This window comes from Pelodiscus sinensis, chromosome 21, assembly GCF_049634645.1.
Source record: "Pelodiscus sinensis isolate JC-2024 chromosome 21, ASM4963464v1, whole genome shotgun sequence".
Classification (NCBI taxonomy): Eukaryota; Metazoa; Chordata; order Testudines; family Trionychidae; genus Pelodiscus; species Pelodiscus sinensis.
This window is the reverse complement of record NC_134731.1, coordinates 24,939,964-24,955,928: the sequence shown is the minus strand read 5'-3', so window position 1 is coordinate 24,955,928 and position 15,965 is coordinate 24,939,964. Positions and strand designations below refer to the sequence as shown.

Below are 15,965 nucleotides of genomic sequence, written 5' to 3'. Positions count from 1 at the left end.
AGCAGCATGCAGAGCCTGCCAGAGTCTGACCCAAGGGAGTTTCTGGATTAGGGACAGCCGGAGTACGGTGCTTCATGTGTATTATGGATAAGACACTTAGCTGGGGCTAGAGAGCTCCATTCCATCCCTGGCTCTGCTACATGTGACTTCTAACAAGTTTCTGTGTTTGCGGATCTCTGCCTGTAAACAGAGATTATGAGTCCTTTCTCCTGCAGGTTTTCTGTTCCGATGGAGAGCTCTGTGGCAGGGACCTTGCACTACTTGTGTATGCAGAGCTTACAGTGGGACCCTTCTGAGCTGGGGGTACTGTAAGGCAAACAGCTACTTTCCTCTTGTACACATCACAGACTGTCTTCTACCTAGAAATAGTTTAAAAACAACCTGCTTTACCTTGAAAGGCTTAAATTATAGGACAAATGTTAGCTAATGTGAACTAGTTCTGCGAACTCCCGAAAGCTGGATTCCCTGGGATTCACTCCCACTGGTATTTAAAGCACACGGAATGATGAAGAGTAGGTAAGCTGGTCTGTGTAAAATGTATGTTAGCTTCTACTGGGTACCCTGCGTTTAATAGGGTGGCCAGATACTTTAAAAAAAATGAACATGGTGGGAGAAAAATTGGTTGAGAAAAAAAACAGGGGACCAAAGTTATTGAGCAAAAAAAAAAAAAAAAACTGGCACAAAAGAGGAGGCACTGCGCTTTTAAATTCCCACGCTCACTTCTCCCTCCGCTCCCGCCAGATGCGGCAAGGGGAGAATGTCCCAAGCGGCCTTCCATCCGAGAAAAACAGAAAATACCGGACATTTTACATATCTGGTATTTTCTGGTTTTTTTTATAGACAGAGGCTGCAAATACCGGACTGTCCGGGCCAATATGGGATGCATGGCAACCCTAGCATTCAAAGGAGAGTTCTGGAGCGGCCTTAGCAAGTCCTGATGTGACACTTAGCCAGTCACCAGTAGAGGCTTCCCTACACCTCATGAAATGAGCTGTCTATATGGGTCAGTAAGGCACGTGGTTCCAGAACTGCACCCTTAGCCCAATTGAGTGTGTTTGTATAGGAATGCAAGTCTCCTGCGCCGCCTGTTCCACCTCTCCGTGGGAACGAATGGGTTGTTGCACACCTCTTCATTTGAGAGGTGAGGTGAGAACCTCAACTGGTCGGTGCACGTGTAAAAACGGAATGGGTAGTTTTGGCTGCCAAAGGTGGGGTCCCATCTCATGATCTTCTGTGTAAGAGCTAGAGCAGGGGTGGGGAACCTTTTTTGGGTCGGGGGGCTGCTGACCCACAGAAAAATCAGTCGGGGGCCGCCCACAAGTGAGACGCAAAAAAACCAACCAAACAAACAAACAAAAAAGCAAACAAACCCTCACTGATCTGGCCCCCAACTGAGGAGAAAGACGCTCCCCACGTTCCCCCTGCACACCAGAGCCCAAGGGGGCCCAGCCTAGTAGATTGTGTGTGCTTCAGTCTCACAGTGCGCGGGAGGCACAGAAACCGAAGGCACAGACCAGGAGGGGTCACAGTGGGGTAGCAGGAGGGCTGGAGCACCAGTGCAGGCTCCTCAATGCTGTGAGGTGGGTGAGCCTCAGGGGCTGGTTTCAGGCAAGACAGGGGCCGCATCCGGCCCCACGGACTGAGGTTCCCCACCTTGAGCTAGAGGATGCCTTCTGGCATGGGTAGGTTCAGATACTTGTCTACTAAGCACCTGTGGAAGAAGATGCTTGTCCAAGACCAAGCCCCTTTCCTGCCATGTCCCTGTGTCTGGTGTATTAACCCACTGACAGTGTTACAACGTGTAGGAGAGGATCTCAGAAGGTGCCTGTGCGACAGCATCTCTGTGTGGGTACAAAGGACAGGATGGACTTCAGGGCGCAGACGAGGGTACAGACTGACAGGCTTTGTATGGGGTCTGGTGCCGAGTGCCCTTTTCCACATCCGGTTATCGTTGCTTAGGAAGCAGTTTAAACGAAGCCCACGTCTTGCAGAATGAGCATCCGCTTTGGAAATTATACCCGTATCCATACAGGGGCAATCCCACCGGGGTATCACTGGTGCAGCTTTTCTGCATCAAGTCCTGAACGTGGCCTTGACTTGCTGGATGGCTTGGAGCAAGTTGCCCTTCTGATCTGTGCCTTTGGTTTCTGTGCCTCCCACGCACAATGGGCAAACGTCCCCATCATTCTGAGCACTTGCAGCCGAACGGCAGGAGAGCAGTCTGGGACGGGGGTGAGAGGGCCAGAGTGGGCAGAGGAGCTTAGCCGGCCTCACCCCACTTTTAGATTCCATTTGCTAGACCACGATTCCTTTGTGTGGTGTGATTAGAAACTGCTGATTCTCGCGAGAGTGGCAGACCTCCCCAGGGCAGCCGACAGACTGGCTGAGCCCTTGGGCAACATAGCGGGGAGCTGTGTCTTGGGTGGAAGGGGTGGGGCTAATCTCCCCAGCCAGCATTTCAGGGCTGCCGGGAATGCACCGCTCGGGCCTCTGACGACGATTTAAAGGACCAGGGGCTCCGACCTCTGGCACAGTAGCAACAGCAGCAAAGAGTCCTGAGTCCTTTTAAATTGCCTGGGCCCAGAGCAGCTGCCTCCTTCCTCCATCCTCATCCCCATTGGCGGGCTTGCTTCTACCCCCACTACTCAAGAGCTTTTCTGTCTGCTTCAGGGCTGACCAGATCGCCAGCTCTGGCATAGGGAGGAAAATCATTCACTTATTTCCTGCATCGCCTTCTTATTTCCTGCAATGTGCTAGTCTCACGCTTTGGAACGGGCAGCAGCAGGGTCGCATCCCTGCGAACGGTGTCTAAAGGAACACTTGTGCGTAGCAGCTGCCAGGTAACTATACTAAGGAATTTTCCTCTGTTTTTTTTTGTTTTTGTTTTATTGCAACACCTTGATCACAGTCAACAGATTTTTTTTCCTTCTTAAGTGAGGCAGCTGCTACTTAATGAAGTATTAGGCGTGTGTGAATGATTGCAACCCAACTTTGGTGTTTGTGCTGCTCATGCGCCATCTGTTCCGAGGACGATGTAAGAAGGCAGCCAGGGAAGTTGCCAGCATGGCTGAATTATGTCTCTCAATATCAGCAAGAAATGGAGAAAACAGTTATCCCTTCTGTGGTTGGGTAAACTGAGGCACAATGGTGATGGGAGTTGTCCAGCGTATAGTAATGCATCTGTGACATACATGGGAATAGAACTAGATCTTCAGTGACTTAGTCCAGACCAAGAAATAAGATAGGAACAAGAAAAATAATTTTCTTCAAATGAAGGAGCTTGATACCTTAAAAGACTGAGGTTGAGATCTCAAAAGAGTAGCTGTCGGAGATTTCAAGGAGTCTGCACTTCCGTTATTACCCAGGTTTAAAACAAACAAATGGAAGTTTTTCTTCATGCAGCGTACAGTAAATCTGTGGAACTCCTTGCTAGAGGATGTTGAGAAGACTAGGACTTTAACAGAGTTCAAAAAAGAGCTAGATAAATTCCTGGAGGTTAGGTCCATCAATGGCTTAGCCAGGATGTGAAGGAAAGGTGTCCCTAGCCTCTGTTTGTCTGGAAATGGATGACAGGAGAGGGCTCACATGATGATTACCTGTTATGTGCCCTCCCTCTGGGGCAGACAGGATACTGGGCTGGATGGACCTTTGGTCTGACTCAGTATGGCCATTCTTATGTTCTTATGTTCTAGTATGATAAAAATGTCTCTTTAAGGTTGTAAATCTTCATGCTTCAGCACATCACTCAACCACTATTTACAGGATTTAGGAAGAAACTTCCTATCTGGGTGTTTTATTCTATAACTAACCACAGCTGGGATTCTTTCGTCTTCCTCTTGAATTGATCATCTGGTGCTGGCATTTGTCACATGGGATACTAGACGAGATAGGCCGCTGGTCTGATTCATGGCCCATCTCAAGTGATGGTACTGTGTTATGTTAAAATAAGACACTTCTGCAGTTTCCCTAATTGTAAATACACTTTGGATCCAATAGTTTCCAAACCAGAATAACAAAGGGTATGTCTACACTAGCCCCCGAGTTCGAACTAGGGAGGCTAATGAGGGCAACCGAAATTGCAAATGAAGCGTGGGATTTAAATATCCCGTGCTTCATTAGCATGTTCCTGGGAGGTTGCCATTTTTGGAAATTGACTAGCCTAGAAGAACTGCCTGCGTCTACACACGGCAGAGAAGGGCGATTCCGAAATAAACCCCTTACTTTGAATTAACAGTTAAACCTCATGGAATGGTTTCAGTCGCCCTCATTAGACTCCCTAGTTCGAACTAGGGGGCTAGTGTAGACGTACCCAAACAGTGTACAGGTTGGACCTCCCTGGTCCAGCACCCTTGGGACCTGACTGGTCCTGGATGAGGGATTTTTCCGGACCAGGGGAGGTCATTTCAGGGCCCACCTGTTGCCCCTCTTCCTGCATCCTGACTCCTCCCCCTCCCCCCAGAGCCCAGCTGAGCCGCACTCCAGCTCCGGGTCCCTCCTCAGCCCAGCTGAGAAAAACTCTCTTGCGCAATGCTCTTATTCCTGAAAATTATCAGCATAGCGGCATTGCACACGAGGGTTTTTCTTGCGCAAGAAGGTGCAGTGTAGACAGCTCCTTCTAGTGCAAGAGCCTCTTCTGCAAAAATGGTGGCTCATTAGGTATGCAAATGAGGCTCGGCGATATTCCATGCTTAGTCTCATTTGCATATTTTTCGTGCAAGAAGCTGCGAGTGTAGACATAGCCTTATCTTGCTTTCAGAGTGGCTTTTTCAGTTTAAGGCCACTGAGACGACATTTGAGCCAAAGTGAAATAAGTTTGTCCACATAAGAGTTTGCACCAGTGTAAATGCACGTGTAAATTAAACAGCTTTCCATACAGAGACCAGGCCTTTGTTTTACTTCCCACTTTACAAATGGGAAAGTGAGGCAGGGAGGTGAAGTGACTTACCCAGGGTTAGAAATGGAGTCTATGTCAGAGCAGCATTTGGACATCTGGAGTCCTGGTTCTCATACTAGTGCTAGGACCACACCTTTTTAGTGAGCTGGCTAGCCGGAGCAGGGTATATTACGGAACTCACCCAAAGTTTCTGCAGAGATCGCTAGTCTGTAAAACTTCACAGACTAGTTTCCCCCACCCTCCCAGTAATAACTATGGCAATATAGCCCTTTGCTTCCTGATCCAGAAGGCTAGAAATCAACTCCCTTAAACTTCTGTGGGAGGAGAACATTTCATCCTAGGAGGAGGTGAGCTGGCATTTGCAGGAGTATGGTTATGTAACTCAGCTGCCTTTGGGCCGTGCTTCTGTTCTCCACAGCACTAACATGGCACGGTCCTGAAATTCCTGTGGTGCTCAGATGTGGGGAAGCCCAGTGTATTTCACTGACCCACCCGTTCCCTGGAGAGCTCAGTCCACCAACAAACAAGGAAACCCCAACTATCAAAACTATTTCTAGTGGGCCAAAACCCACATTTATGTGGCTCAAAGGGCAGGCTCCTTTGGGGTGGCGAAAGTCCTGTGGGTTCTGCATCGTTTCACTGCACAGTTGCAAGTTGTGGTTTCTTTTTCAGAGCAATAGGTTTGGAGCAGCTTTAACAGCAGCTTTTCCCAGGCCTTGGTTAGCACATGGGACCAAAGGCAGGGGCGGTTTTGAGTTTCTCCTGGAGAACAATTGAAGCACAGGCTTCCGGGTAGGGTCAATGCTCATAATAAACAGTCTTGCCTCCACCTCTCATTTATTTCAGGGTACGTCTAGACTACGGGTCTTTTTTCCAAACGGAGATATGCAAATGTGGTGCTAATTTGCATATCTTCTTCTGATTGCTTTTTCAAAAGCAGGTTTTTCTAAAGTGAAAGTAGTCTGGACATGGGTTTTTTTTTCGGAAAAAAAGCCCTTTTTTGAAAAACCGCTCTTCCTAAAAAAAGGAGGTTTACGTGATTTTTCTATTTTGGCGATTGCCCAGTTTAAAGGGCACACAAACTGAGCTTGTGTTATAGACGGGCCTGTTTGTTTTCCCACCATGAAATATGGACATGAAATGTGGGCATTTTTTTCAAGTTTATTTCTTATTGTAACTCTGCTCCTTCTCCAGAATCCACCAGCATTATGCCAAATGTCCCAACTAGGACTTCTTTCCTTTTTTTCTTATTGCTGTTTATATTGTGTTAATTAAAATCTAGTAGATCTAATTTGCATATCCTTCTGTGAACATGAACCTATCTTGAAAACCCTTGAGCTCCCAGTGGAGCAAAGGAGTATCAGCCCCATTTCCTGGAGGGGAAACTGAGGCAGGGAGCTTGAAAATTTTGTATTTTCACAGAAGTCTGTGCTAAGAGCCAGCATTAAGAATTCAAGTTCCTGGATCCTTGTCATGTGCTTAGACCACCAGGCCATGTTCCTTGTTTTATTTCTGCCTTGACCACTCCCCTAAGGAATACTTTGCTCAAAATCTTCAGCAGCTGATGGAAGAATAGAGGACACACAGACACACACAGAGTGCTGTAAAGCACCACACATACAGGGTGTGTCTAGACTACATGCCTCCTTCGACGGAGGCATGTAGATTAGCCAGATCGGAAGAGGGAAATGAAGCCGCGATTAAAATAATCGCGGCTTCATTTAAATTTAAATGGCTGCCCCGATCTGCCGATCAGCTGTTTGTCGGCAGATCGGGGCAGTCTGGACGCGATGCGCCGACAAAGAAGCCTTTCTTCATCGGCACAGGTAAGCCTCGTGAAACCAGGTTTACCTGTGCCGATGAAGAAAGGCTTCTTTGTCGGCGCATCGCGTCCAGACTACCCCGATCTGCCGACAAACAGCTGATCGGCAGATCGGGGCAGCCATTTAAATTTAAATGAAGCCGCGATTATTTTAATCGCGGCTTCATTTCCCTCTTCCGATCTGGCTAATCTACATGCCTCCGTCGAAGGAGGCATGTAGTCTAGACACACCTCTAGACACAGACACACACACAGTTACAGCGCTGTAATGCACCAGTGTGAACCAGGCTACAGCGCTGGGAGCCACACTCTGAGGCTATGTCTACACTACTGGCTTTGCCGGCAGTGCCTATGCAAATGAAGCGCAGATAGCATATCACCACACTTCATTTGCATAATTTATTCAAACTATTTTTGTGCAAAAACAAGCAGTGTGGATGGGTTTTTTGTGTGTAAAAACCCCATTTTGTGCAAGATCCCTATGTCTTTCCAGGACAGGCATAAGGATCTTCCGCAAAACAGGGTTTTTGCGCAAAAAAAACCCATTCACGCTGCTTGTTTTTCTGCAAAAATGGCTTGAATAAATTATGCAAATTAAACATGGTGATATGCTAATCTGCAGTTCATTTGCATAGGCACTGCCACTTAAGCCTGCAGCGTAGAGGAAGCCCCAGTGAGCTACTCCCCTTGTGGAATGGTTTACGTGGAGCACTAGGAGAGTGCTCTCCCAGTGTTCATGTCAGTTTAAAGAGCTGCCTCAGCAACATTACACTCTTAAGTGTATACAAAGTCTTACTTGGAGCCTGCAGTTTTGAGGTTCCTGTAGGTAGAGTCATCAGCTTGCGAGCGCACTTTGCAGCATGTTCTTGCCCTGTTAGCCAAAGGGGAATTGATGTCCACTGCAGCTGAGCTCGCCATGCGCTACAGTCTTCTAGGTTAAAACAAGCTGACTCAGGGAGAAGGTTTTCTCTGCCTTTCACGACAGCCCGGGTCACTTCCCCACCCTTGCTGCACTGTGCGCCGTGTGGTTTGATTAGTAAAATATCTTGCTTTGTTCCTAGGCCCTGAAATATTCTGTCTGTGGAGGCGTTAGTTGGGGGATAGGAGCAGACCAGTTTATCTAGCGACACACTCAAGAGCCATGGTGTTCTGATGTTCTCTCAAGTAAAATGTAAGTGGCTACTGAGTCCAGGTGTGAGCGATGTATTTTAGGTGGATATAGTTTACAGTCTCTGCCTTCTGGCTTTTCTTGCTACCCCTTCTACTTGCAAGTTAGACCCATTTACTCCAGCATGTAAAAGGTGCTTTTAAATGATCTTGTGTCTGAAGTGAACTTTAGGATTTTATTTTAAAGGTTCAACATTGTTGGGCCAGCACTTCAGGGTGTTAAGAAAGAATATTGAAGGCTGGCCTGATCTACATTTATATGTTTTCCCAGCCTAGCTGGGCTAGTTCACACTGTGGAGGGGGGGAAAATATCACATGCTGCAGCCAACAGCTATGTCAGTAAAAGCTTTGGTGTAAATTAGGGCTGTCAAGGGATTTAAAAAATGAATTGCGATTAATTACGCAATTTAAAAATAATACAGTACCATTTATTTAAACATATTGGTTGTTTTCTACATTTTCAAATATATTGATTTCAATTACAATGCAGAATAAAACGTGTACAGTGCTCCCTTTATATTTATTTTTATTACAAATATTTGCATGGTAAAAAACAAAAGAATAGTATTTTTCAGTTCACCTAATAGAAGTACTGTAATGCAATCCCTTTATCGTGAAAATTGAACTTACAAATGTAGAATTATGTACAAAAATAACTGTATTCAAAAACAAAACAATGGAGGTCCTATTTCTTGTTCAGCCAATTGCTCACACAAATAAGTTTGATTACAATTTGCAGGAAATTATATTGAGGTTTACAGGGGGCTTTCAAAAGAGGGTTTTTTCCCCCAATATTTGGCCCCCTGTTGATGGGCCAAATATTCGAAAAGCCTCTTCTGGGGAAAAAATGGAAGAAGATATGCAAATTTGAGCCAAATTTGCATATAATCTTTCGGAAGCCGCACGTAGTCTAGACATGCCTAAAGTGAGAACAGGTGTTCTCATAGCACTGTGGTAGCCGGCAGTGCAAGACATTTACATGTCAGATTCATGCGAGGGGAACCCTGGTGCCTTGACTAGCATGAGTGAGGTGAGTGTCTCTCTTGCTTTCTTTTTTTTTCTCAGTTGGGGGGGCCACAGTGAGAGAGGTTTTTTGTCTCCTTTTCACTTGGGGGGCGGAACAGATCAGTGAGGGGTTGCATGTGTGTGTGTGTGGCCTTTTTGGGGGTCCACCATTTTGATTTTTTTTCTGAAGTTGCTGTCAGCCTCCCTGCCGCTATCCTAAGCCTGAAAAAGGCAGGAAAAAGAAAGGTGGGAAAAGTGGGGTCTCCTGTCCCTAATCTGCCCAGCAACAGGAGGGCTTATAAGGGGCATTCACCCGCCCCTCAGGGCTCTCTTTACGCTTTCTGTGACTGAACGGTGCTGGAGGGGCAGGTCGACTGTAACCCTATTCAGGCAGCTGGGGCGGGCTGTCGGCTCAGTAGGCCGCCAGAGGCAGCAGCCCACTTACTTGCCAACCACTGAGAGACTGGGGATCTCCTCCAACCAGATAGAGAGAGAGAGAGAGTCTGGTACTGTCCTCAGTGTTGGAGCCAGCCTGTTTCCCTACAGCCAGCAGCAGAGGCTGCTGGCACAGGGTGTATTTGATTTCGGTCAAGGTAAGAGCAATGGGGTTCAGGCAGTTGGATTCCTCCGGCAGACTCACACACACACATCCCCCGACCCTCACTCCCAGTCAGCATACTGCACACATGACGGCGGGTCAAGGAGAAGAGAGAAGAGAAGAGCTCCCACCTGCCTGAGTGCCCACAACCGCGACCTGCTCTCCTGAGTTCCCTTTCTGTGGTGTCTCCTGTTCCTGCAGCTACTTCCTGCCTTGCCGCTGATCATCGAGAGCATGGCAGGATGATCCCCTCCCTACTGTATCGGCCCGTTTGTTATCGGTATTTTGGGTTCTGGCATCATGTCACTTTCCTATTGGGGCAGGCATCTGTGGTACCCGCCTTTGGGGTAGCACTCAGGGGCTGTTTAACTGGGATGTCGATGTTTGGGCTTAGGCAGGGGCCCAGGCTATGGCACCCTCTCCCTTTGAAGTGTCCCAGAGCCCAGGGTGTGCACGACAGTTACACAGCCCCTTCTCCCGAGTCTTGCAATCCCAAGCCAGCTAGCACAGGCCAGCCATGGCCAGCGTAGACAGTCCCTTAGTGCCATCCCAAAGAAGAATGCCCCTGCTGCCTGCCCCTACAGAAAAGGATAGAAGATCTCTGTAAGGGGGGCTCAGAGTGGAGGATGGGAGGGTCTTGTGGGTAAGGCAGTAGATAGGATTCAGGTCCTAGAGCTACAACAGAGTCTTTGTTGATGAACCATTTAATCTCCCTGGACCGCTCCCCATGCCCTCTGTGAAACAGACATTGCCTTTTCCCCATGCTTTGGCATGTCTATTTAAATTCCGAATCGGGACAAGACTCTTTCCACTCTGTACAGCACCAGCATGATGGGGACCCAGGTCTCATTGTAATGCAAACAATAACTAAACAAAGGGGCTTAATAACGGTGACAGATATGTTAAGCATTAAGATGGGGGTATCAGCTAGTGGTAGCTGAGGCAAGAACATTGCAGGTCCCTTAGGAAATGAAAGATGTGAACAATACTGGGTGATTATACTACTGAACGAAGGTCTCTAGGAAACCTGACACATTCTTATTATTACAGCTAATGGGGAATTATATATCTATATTACAATGAGTCTGGGCTACTCTGCCCTGATACATTCCAAGCATTCTTTCCTTCTGTCCTTTTCATAGTTTTCTGGCAGCTCTTCCAGGCCATTAATTCTCCCTTACTTCCTGCTGTACAAATACCTTTTTTCCCCCTGATTACGGAATAGCATTAAACACAAGTGTGTACTGTCAGGAGGGATGTGCTGAGCTCTCCATTTCAATCCCTTCGCCGGCTAGTAGCAAACATGTGTTTCCTGATTCCATGGCACCGTGTAATTCAATCAAAGGAACTGCTGATGGAAGTTCCCTCAGTTTATGAATGGCAGGAAAACGTGAATTACAGTTGTATTCAATTAGATCTTCCCCAGCCAAGAGCCAGCCCTTGCTTGCAAGGATTTTATTTTTTTTTAAAGCTGTTGCAAGTGACGGTGAAAAATGTCTGGAATTTGGAGCCCACAAAATAACCAGGCGACAAAACAAAACTGTTGGAATTTTGCAGATTTGACGCCAGGTAGGAAATGGAGTCACTGCTGTGTCTACTGAAAGCTGTAATCACGATTGGCAACCTGAGGGTCTTTGTGACATGCTCGCCAGGTCTTGGATGGGCACTAGGGACCATGAGAAGTTGACCTGAGTCGTAGCATGACTCCTGCACCAGCAGTGGCTATAATCTAATGCTTAATGGGAAGTGTGGGCCTGGAGAGCTCTACCAACCTATGCAGTATAGAAGAGTGGAGGAAGAGTGGGATTCCTATCAGTGCTTCTTGGAAAATGACTCACTTCCCCGAAGGACGGTGTTCCTGTCCTTCCCTTTGCCTTTATGTTATTTTTAAGTGCCAATGCAGCCCTTCTCCTAAATGTAATCACGTTGGTCTCAGTGTACATTGCGTTTCCGCATGGCTGGGAACAGGGGAATTGCATGCAAGCCTCCCTCCTCTAGCTGCTGCCCTTTTGCCAAGGATCTTCAAACGAGAGGGAAATGCCGGTGTTAGCTAATCACCCGAGACTTCACCATCTCACAAGGCGCCTGGTTCAGTTTCACCCCCACGATGGGGTTCAAAACTTGATGCTTTAGTCTCTCACATGTAGCCTAGATCGCTTTTTTCCTTCCTGATTTTGCAGTGCTTGCAGGTGGGATGCTTGTGTAATTGTTCACTTTCTAACTCTCCAGAGCCTAAGGCACTCCCCACAATGTGAACCATGAAATGAGAAAAAATGTAACAATTTCCAATTAGTTCCCCACTAAAAACTCCTTAAACATTCTATCCCTTCATATTAGACATTAACCTGCAACCTGCCACTGCTCCACTTATAACCCATGGTTCCTTTAAAAGATTAAGATCAGTTGGAGAGGCTGCTATTAAAATGAGCTCTCTAAAACTTGTGAACGTAGAGAAAAAAGGAGAACAGGGCAGTCAGGCAGAATAAGTCCAATGGGGTCATATTTTGATGTGAAAGGTAAATCAAACCTCTGGAAGGAAGAGGACATGCAGTCATTTCCTAACTCACTTTCTTATATCCTTTTTCTCCCCTGCCATATTTGAGTTTTAGCTTTTTAGCATCTGACCCTATAAGCATAACTGCTACCAGGCATGTTTGAACCTGGTACCTCTTGGCTATGAAAATAATCAGCGTAGCTGCATTGTGCAAGAGGGTTTTTCTTGCACAAGACGGGGCAGTGTAGACAGCTCCTTCTGGCGCAAGACCCTCTTCTGCAAAAATGGTGGCTCATTAGGTATGCAAATGAGGCTCTGCGATAGTCCACGCTTAGCCTCATTTGCATATTTCTCACGCAAGAAGTCGAGAGTGTAGACATAGCCCTGGAGTGCAGCATAGGAGTCTCTACAGTTTGAATGATAAAGCTGAGGCTGTAGAGCTCCCTCGTTCGTATCTCTCACTGTAAACGATCTAAGTGCCACTCCATGGGACAGGGACCCACACTAGGGCTACATGTATACTGCAGAGTTTTTGCACAGAAACATCAATTTTTGCACAAAAACTCGCAGAGCGTCCACACTACAAGCATGTTTTTGTGCAAGAAAAAGTACAGTAGATTGTCAGAAGGCAGGGCTTTTTTCACAAGAGTTTTTCCTCTTTCTATGAGGAATAAGCCTTTTTGCGCAAGAACTCTTGCGCAAAAAGGTGTGTGTGGATGGACAACAGGGGTTTCTTGTGCAAGAAACCCCTGTTGGGAAAAGCAGAGGTGCTCTGATGGCCATTCTGTGAATGGCCATCAGAGCTTTCTTGCTCAAGAGCATCCATGGCAGTGTGGATGCTCTCTTGCGCAAAAGCACATGGCAGTGTGGACGTGCTCTTGCGCAAAAGCATAGTGTGGTCATGCTCTTGCGCAAGAACTTTTTGTGGAAGATCTCTTCCGCAAAAAGTTCTTGCACAAGAAGCCTGCGGTGTAGACCTAGCCTAGGTGTGTGGGTTACACAAGCACTTGAGCATATGAGTGGCTTTTATTCAATTGGTCTATTCATGTAAGTGAAGTTACTTGTGTGCTGAAGTTGTTTGCAGGATTGGGCCCTAAAGGTCAATCCACATGGACCAACTTTCACGGTAGAGGCCTGGGATTGTAAATTCTAGGGAACAAGAATTTGTATTTGTACACCTTCAGCATCAGGCCTTCAGTCTTAGTCAGGGGCTACTGTACTAATAGGCTGGGACTTTCAAAGATGCTTAAAGGAGTTGGGTGCGCAATGCCAATAAAAGTTAAAGGAGGCTGGGTACATAGCCCCTTTCATTATGTCTGGGATTCTGACCTTGGCTTGTTTCACTTTGTGTAACCTCATTTCTTCTCTTGCCTCAATTATTCTCATTCCTCTCCTGTGCGCTAAGAAAACTGGCGGAAGCCTTGTGTTGATATTGTTTTTTAAGCATCTCCTCATCTGCCTTGAGTCCTTTAGTGAGATGCCAAGAATCCATGTGCAAGTTGGTAATTGCTGGGTCTCTCCATATTGTTCTGTGATTCCTCCATTCCCACACGGGGTTGGCAGTCCCCTCCTGTAATGCTGGGGTGGTATGGCACTGCTATTTCTGTAGCTCTCTGCTCCACACAGGACTTTAAATGCTAGTTAATCAGACCTCAACTATTTGGCAGCTCTGAGAGCTGAGATGTTTTCCAACAGCGACATTCACACAGTCTGAGGCCTCTAGTGGGAAGAGGCAGTATTTCAGGTCAGTGCTCATTCATTTAAACATGGAGCAGGGTTTCCACAATTGTGGAGTAGATGAGATTACAGTCTCCATTTGGAGCGGAGCGGAGACCGCAAGACCCGGACATCCCTCTGAGTGCTTCTGGCGATGGATTGCAGCATTCAGCAAGCCATCCCAAACATCAAAGGCTATTCGCTTAGCAATTCCAAAGGGCGGGTGAGCTATTTGCTGGCTGCAGTAACTGCCTCTGGACACTGTGGTTCCGCGGGCAGCCTGATATAATTGTGACTTTTTTTTTATTTGGGCTTGGCACTGGCCACAGAATTCCATGCATATCAGAACAGAGTGAAAAGACATTTAACTGCAAAATGCACAAACAAATATATGGTCCCTTACCTAGGGGGCAGGTGACTGCTTGTATTTTGGGTTGACAGATTTTTTTATATATATAATTTCAATGTGTAAGCTTTTTCAGTTTTTATCTATTTACATTTTCACAGTGCTGCAAACATGGGTTTGAAATATTTAAAGGAATAAGGGTTCTTGCGCAAAAGGGTTTTTTTTGTGCAAAATGGCCCCATCTCCACTGCGTTTTTTTCCGCAAAAAGGATCGGAAGAGAATATGCAAATGAGAGCGCGAGAAATGCTAAACCTGACAGTGTAGATGGAGCTCTGTTTAATGCCTGCAGACATTGAGATTGACTGTTAGAGCACAATATCATATGTCAAAATAGACAAAGTAAATACCCTTCAATCAAACCCTCATGTATCCTCAAGCAGCATTTTTCTTACTTTGCTTCTTAGTGCATTTTGACTATCATGGATGCAATTTATTTTGTGTGTGTACAGTAAAATTGGCATTTACTGATTAAAATCGAATCCTTCCAGTCCTCCTGAGACTGTTGCATACCGAGGTGAAAGTAAGCCAGTGCCCCCAGATGTGCTGATCCAGCCAGAAGGAGCTGGCCAGCTGGGGCACTCGGTTGCAGAAGGAGGCGTGGCTGCTCCCAGCCTGACTCCTGGGGTTTCCCTGCAGGCTGCCACATTAAGCAGTCTGGGGCTGCCCCAGTCCCAAGCCTCCATCCCCAGGACACTCTTTAGAGAGGGTGGGGGGGCTGCAGCCGCACTTTCTGGAGACTGGTGCTCTTCTTCCAATTCCGCTGTCAGGGAGCAAGGGGCAAGTGCACAGCTTGCCTGCTTTCTTCTCGCTCCTGGCTACTGAGGGGAGGGGTAGGAGAGTAATTCACACAAGCGCTGCACTTTCCCCTTGCTCCCTGACAATCAGGGGAAGGAACAGAAGGGCACCAGCAGCTGGTATGTGCAGCTGCAGCCCTCCTTCCCCCCCCCCAGCCTCCTGAAATGGCACCCTAATCCCCCACCTACCCTACACACACACTCAGCCCTCTGCCCTGAGCCCTGCAACCCCCAGGCCCGAGCCCCTCCACCTCAAACCCTGACTCTTGGCTGCTCCCCACCCCAAGAACCTCCTCACCCCCAACTCTGACCCTGACTACTTTCCCCCAGCGTGAATTTCTTCACTGCAACACAGTTTCTCTTGTGCATATGATCTGGTATTTAAGGGGCTGTAGCCTAGTGGTTAAAGCAACAGGACTCTTGCTTCCTATTTCTGAAACTTCCCCTGATTCAGTGTATCCTTGTCTCCATCACAACTACAGCTGGGTCCGGGGGACCCCGTGACAACACAGATCCATTGTGACTTACCAACATCCTTGGCCTGAGCTAAAGCATTGGATATGCCCAGAGCTTTAGAATGTGTTTGGGACACTCTTAATGTGTTTGTACAGCACCTAGCATGGGGAAGGCCCTAATGTCAGCTGGGACCTCTAGTCTTTTCAGTACTACCTGTCTATATTGATGTGGGGGATAACTGTCTTGTAACAGGGTCTGCAATGTGGCAGTAGCTGTAGAGTAGAGCAGTGTTTCTCAACCAGTGGTACGAGTACCCTTAGGGTACGCGAGAGAAGTCTGGGGGGGAGGATGTCAACACAACTGAAATTTGGAGAAAACTGAATTTTTGTTTTAGGTTTTACAGCGCTTTATTATTTTTGTACTTTTAACACCCCGAAATTCCATCACCCGCCTGGCTATGATTAAGTTGTTTAAACAAATACCTTGCAATGGTAGAAAATCTTTTGTGTGTGTCTGAAAGCTGTAGGTAATGGGGGTACTTATAATTTTTTTTAAAAGGGGTACTTTATAAAATAAGGTTGGGAAACACTGGAGTAGAGGGCACTCTTGTGA

At 47.0% G+C, this 15,965-nt stretch overlaps 1 protein-coding gene across 1 annotated transcript in view; it reads left to right on the top strand.

The window, feature by feature from the left end:
• Positions 1 to 7,853: 7,853 nt before the first annotated feature.
• The window catches only part of SPNS2 (SPNS lysolipid transporter 2, sphingosine-1-phosphate), a 200,960-nt gene continuing 192,848 nt past the window's right edge, over positions 7,854 to 15,965 (top strand). The window contains exon 1 of the mRNA XM_075904318.1: positions 7,854 to 7,887. Coding sequence (XP_075760433.1) covers positions 7,869 to 7,887 — 19 coding nt within the window. The 5' untranslated portion in view covers positions 7,854 to 7,868. The remainder of the gene's footprint in view (positions 7,888 to 15,965) is intronic.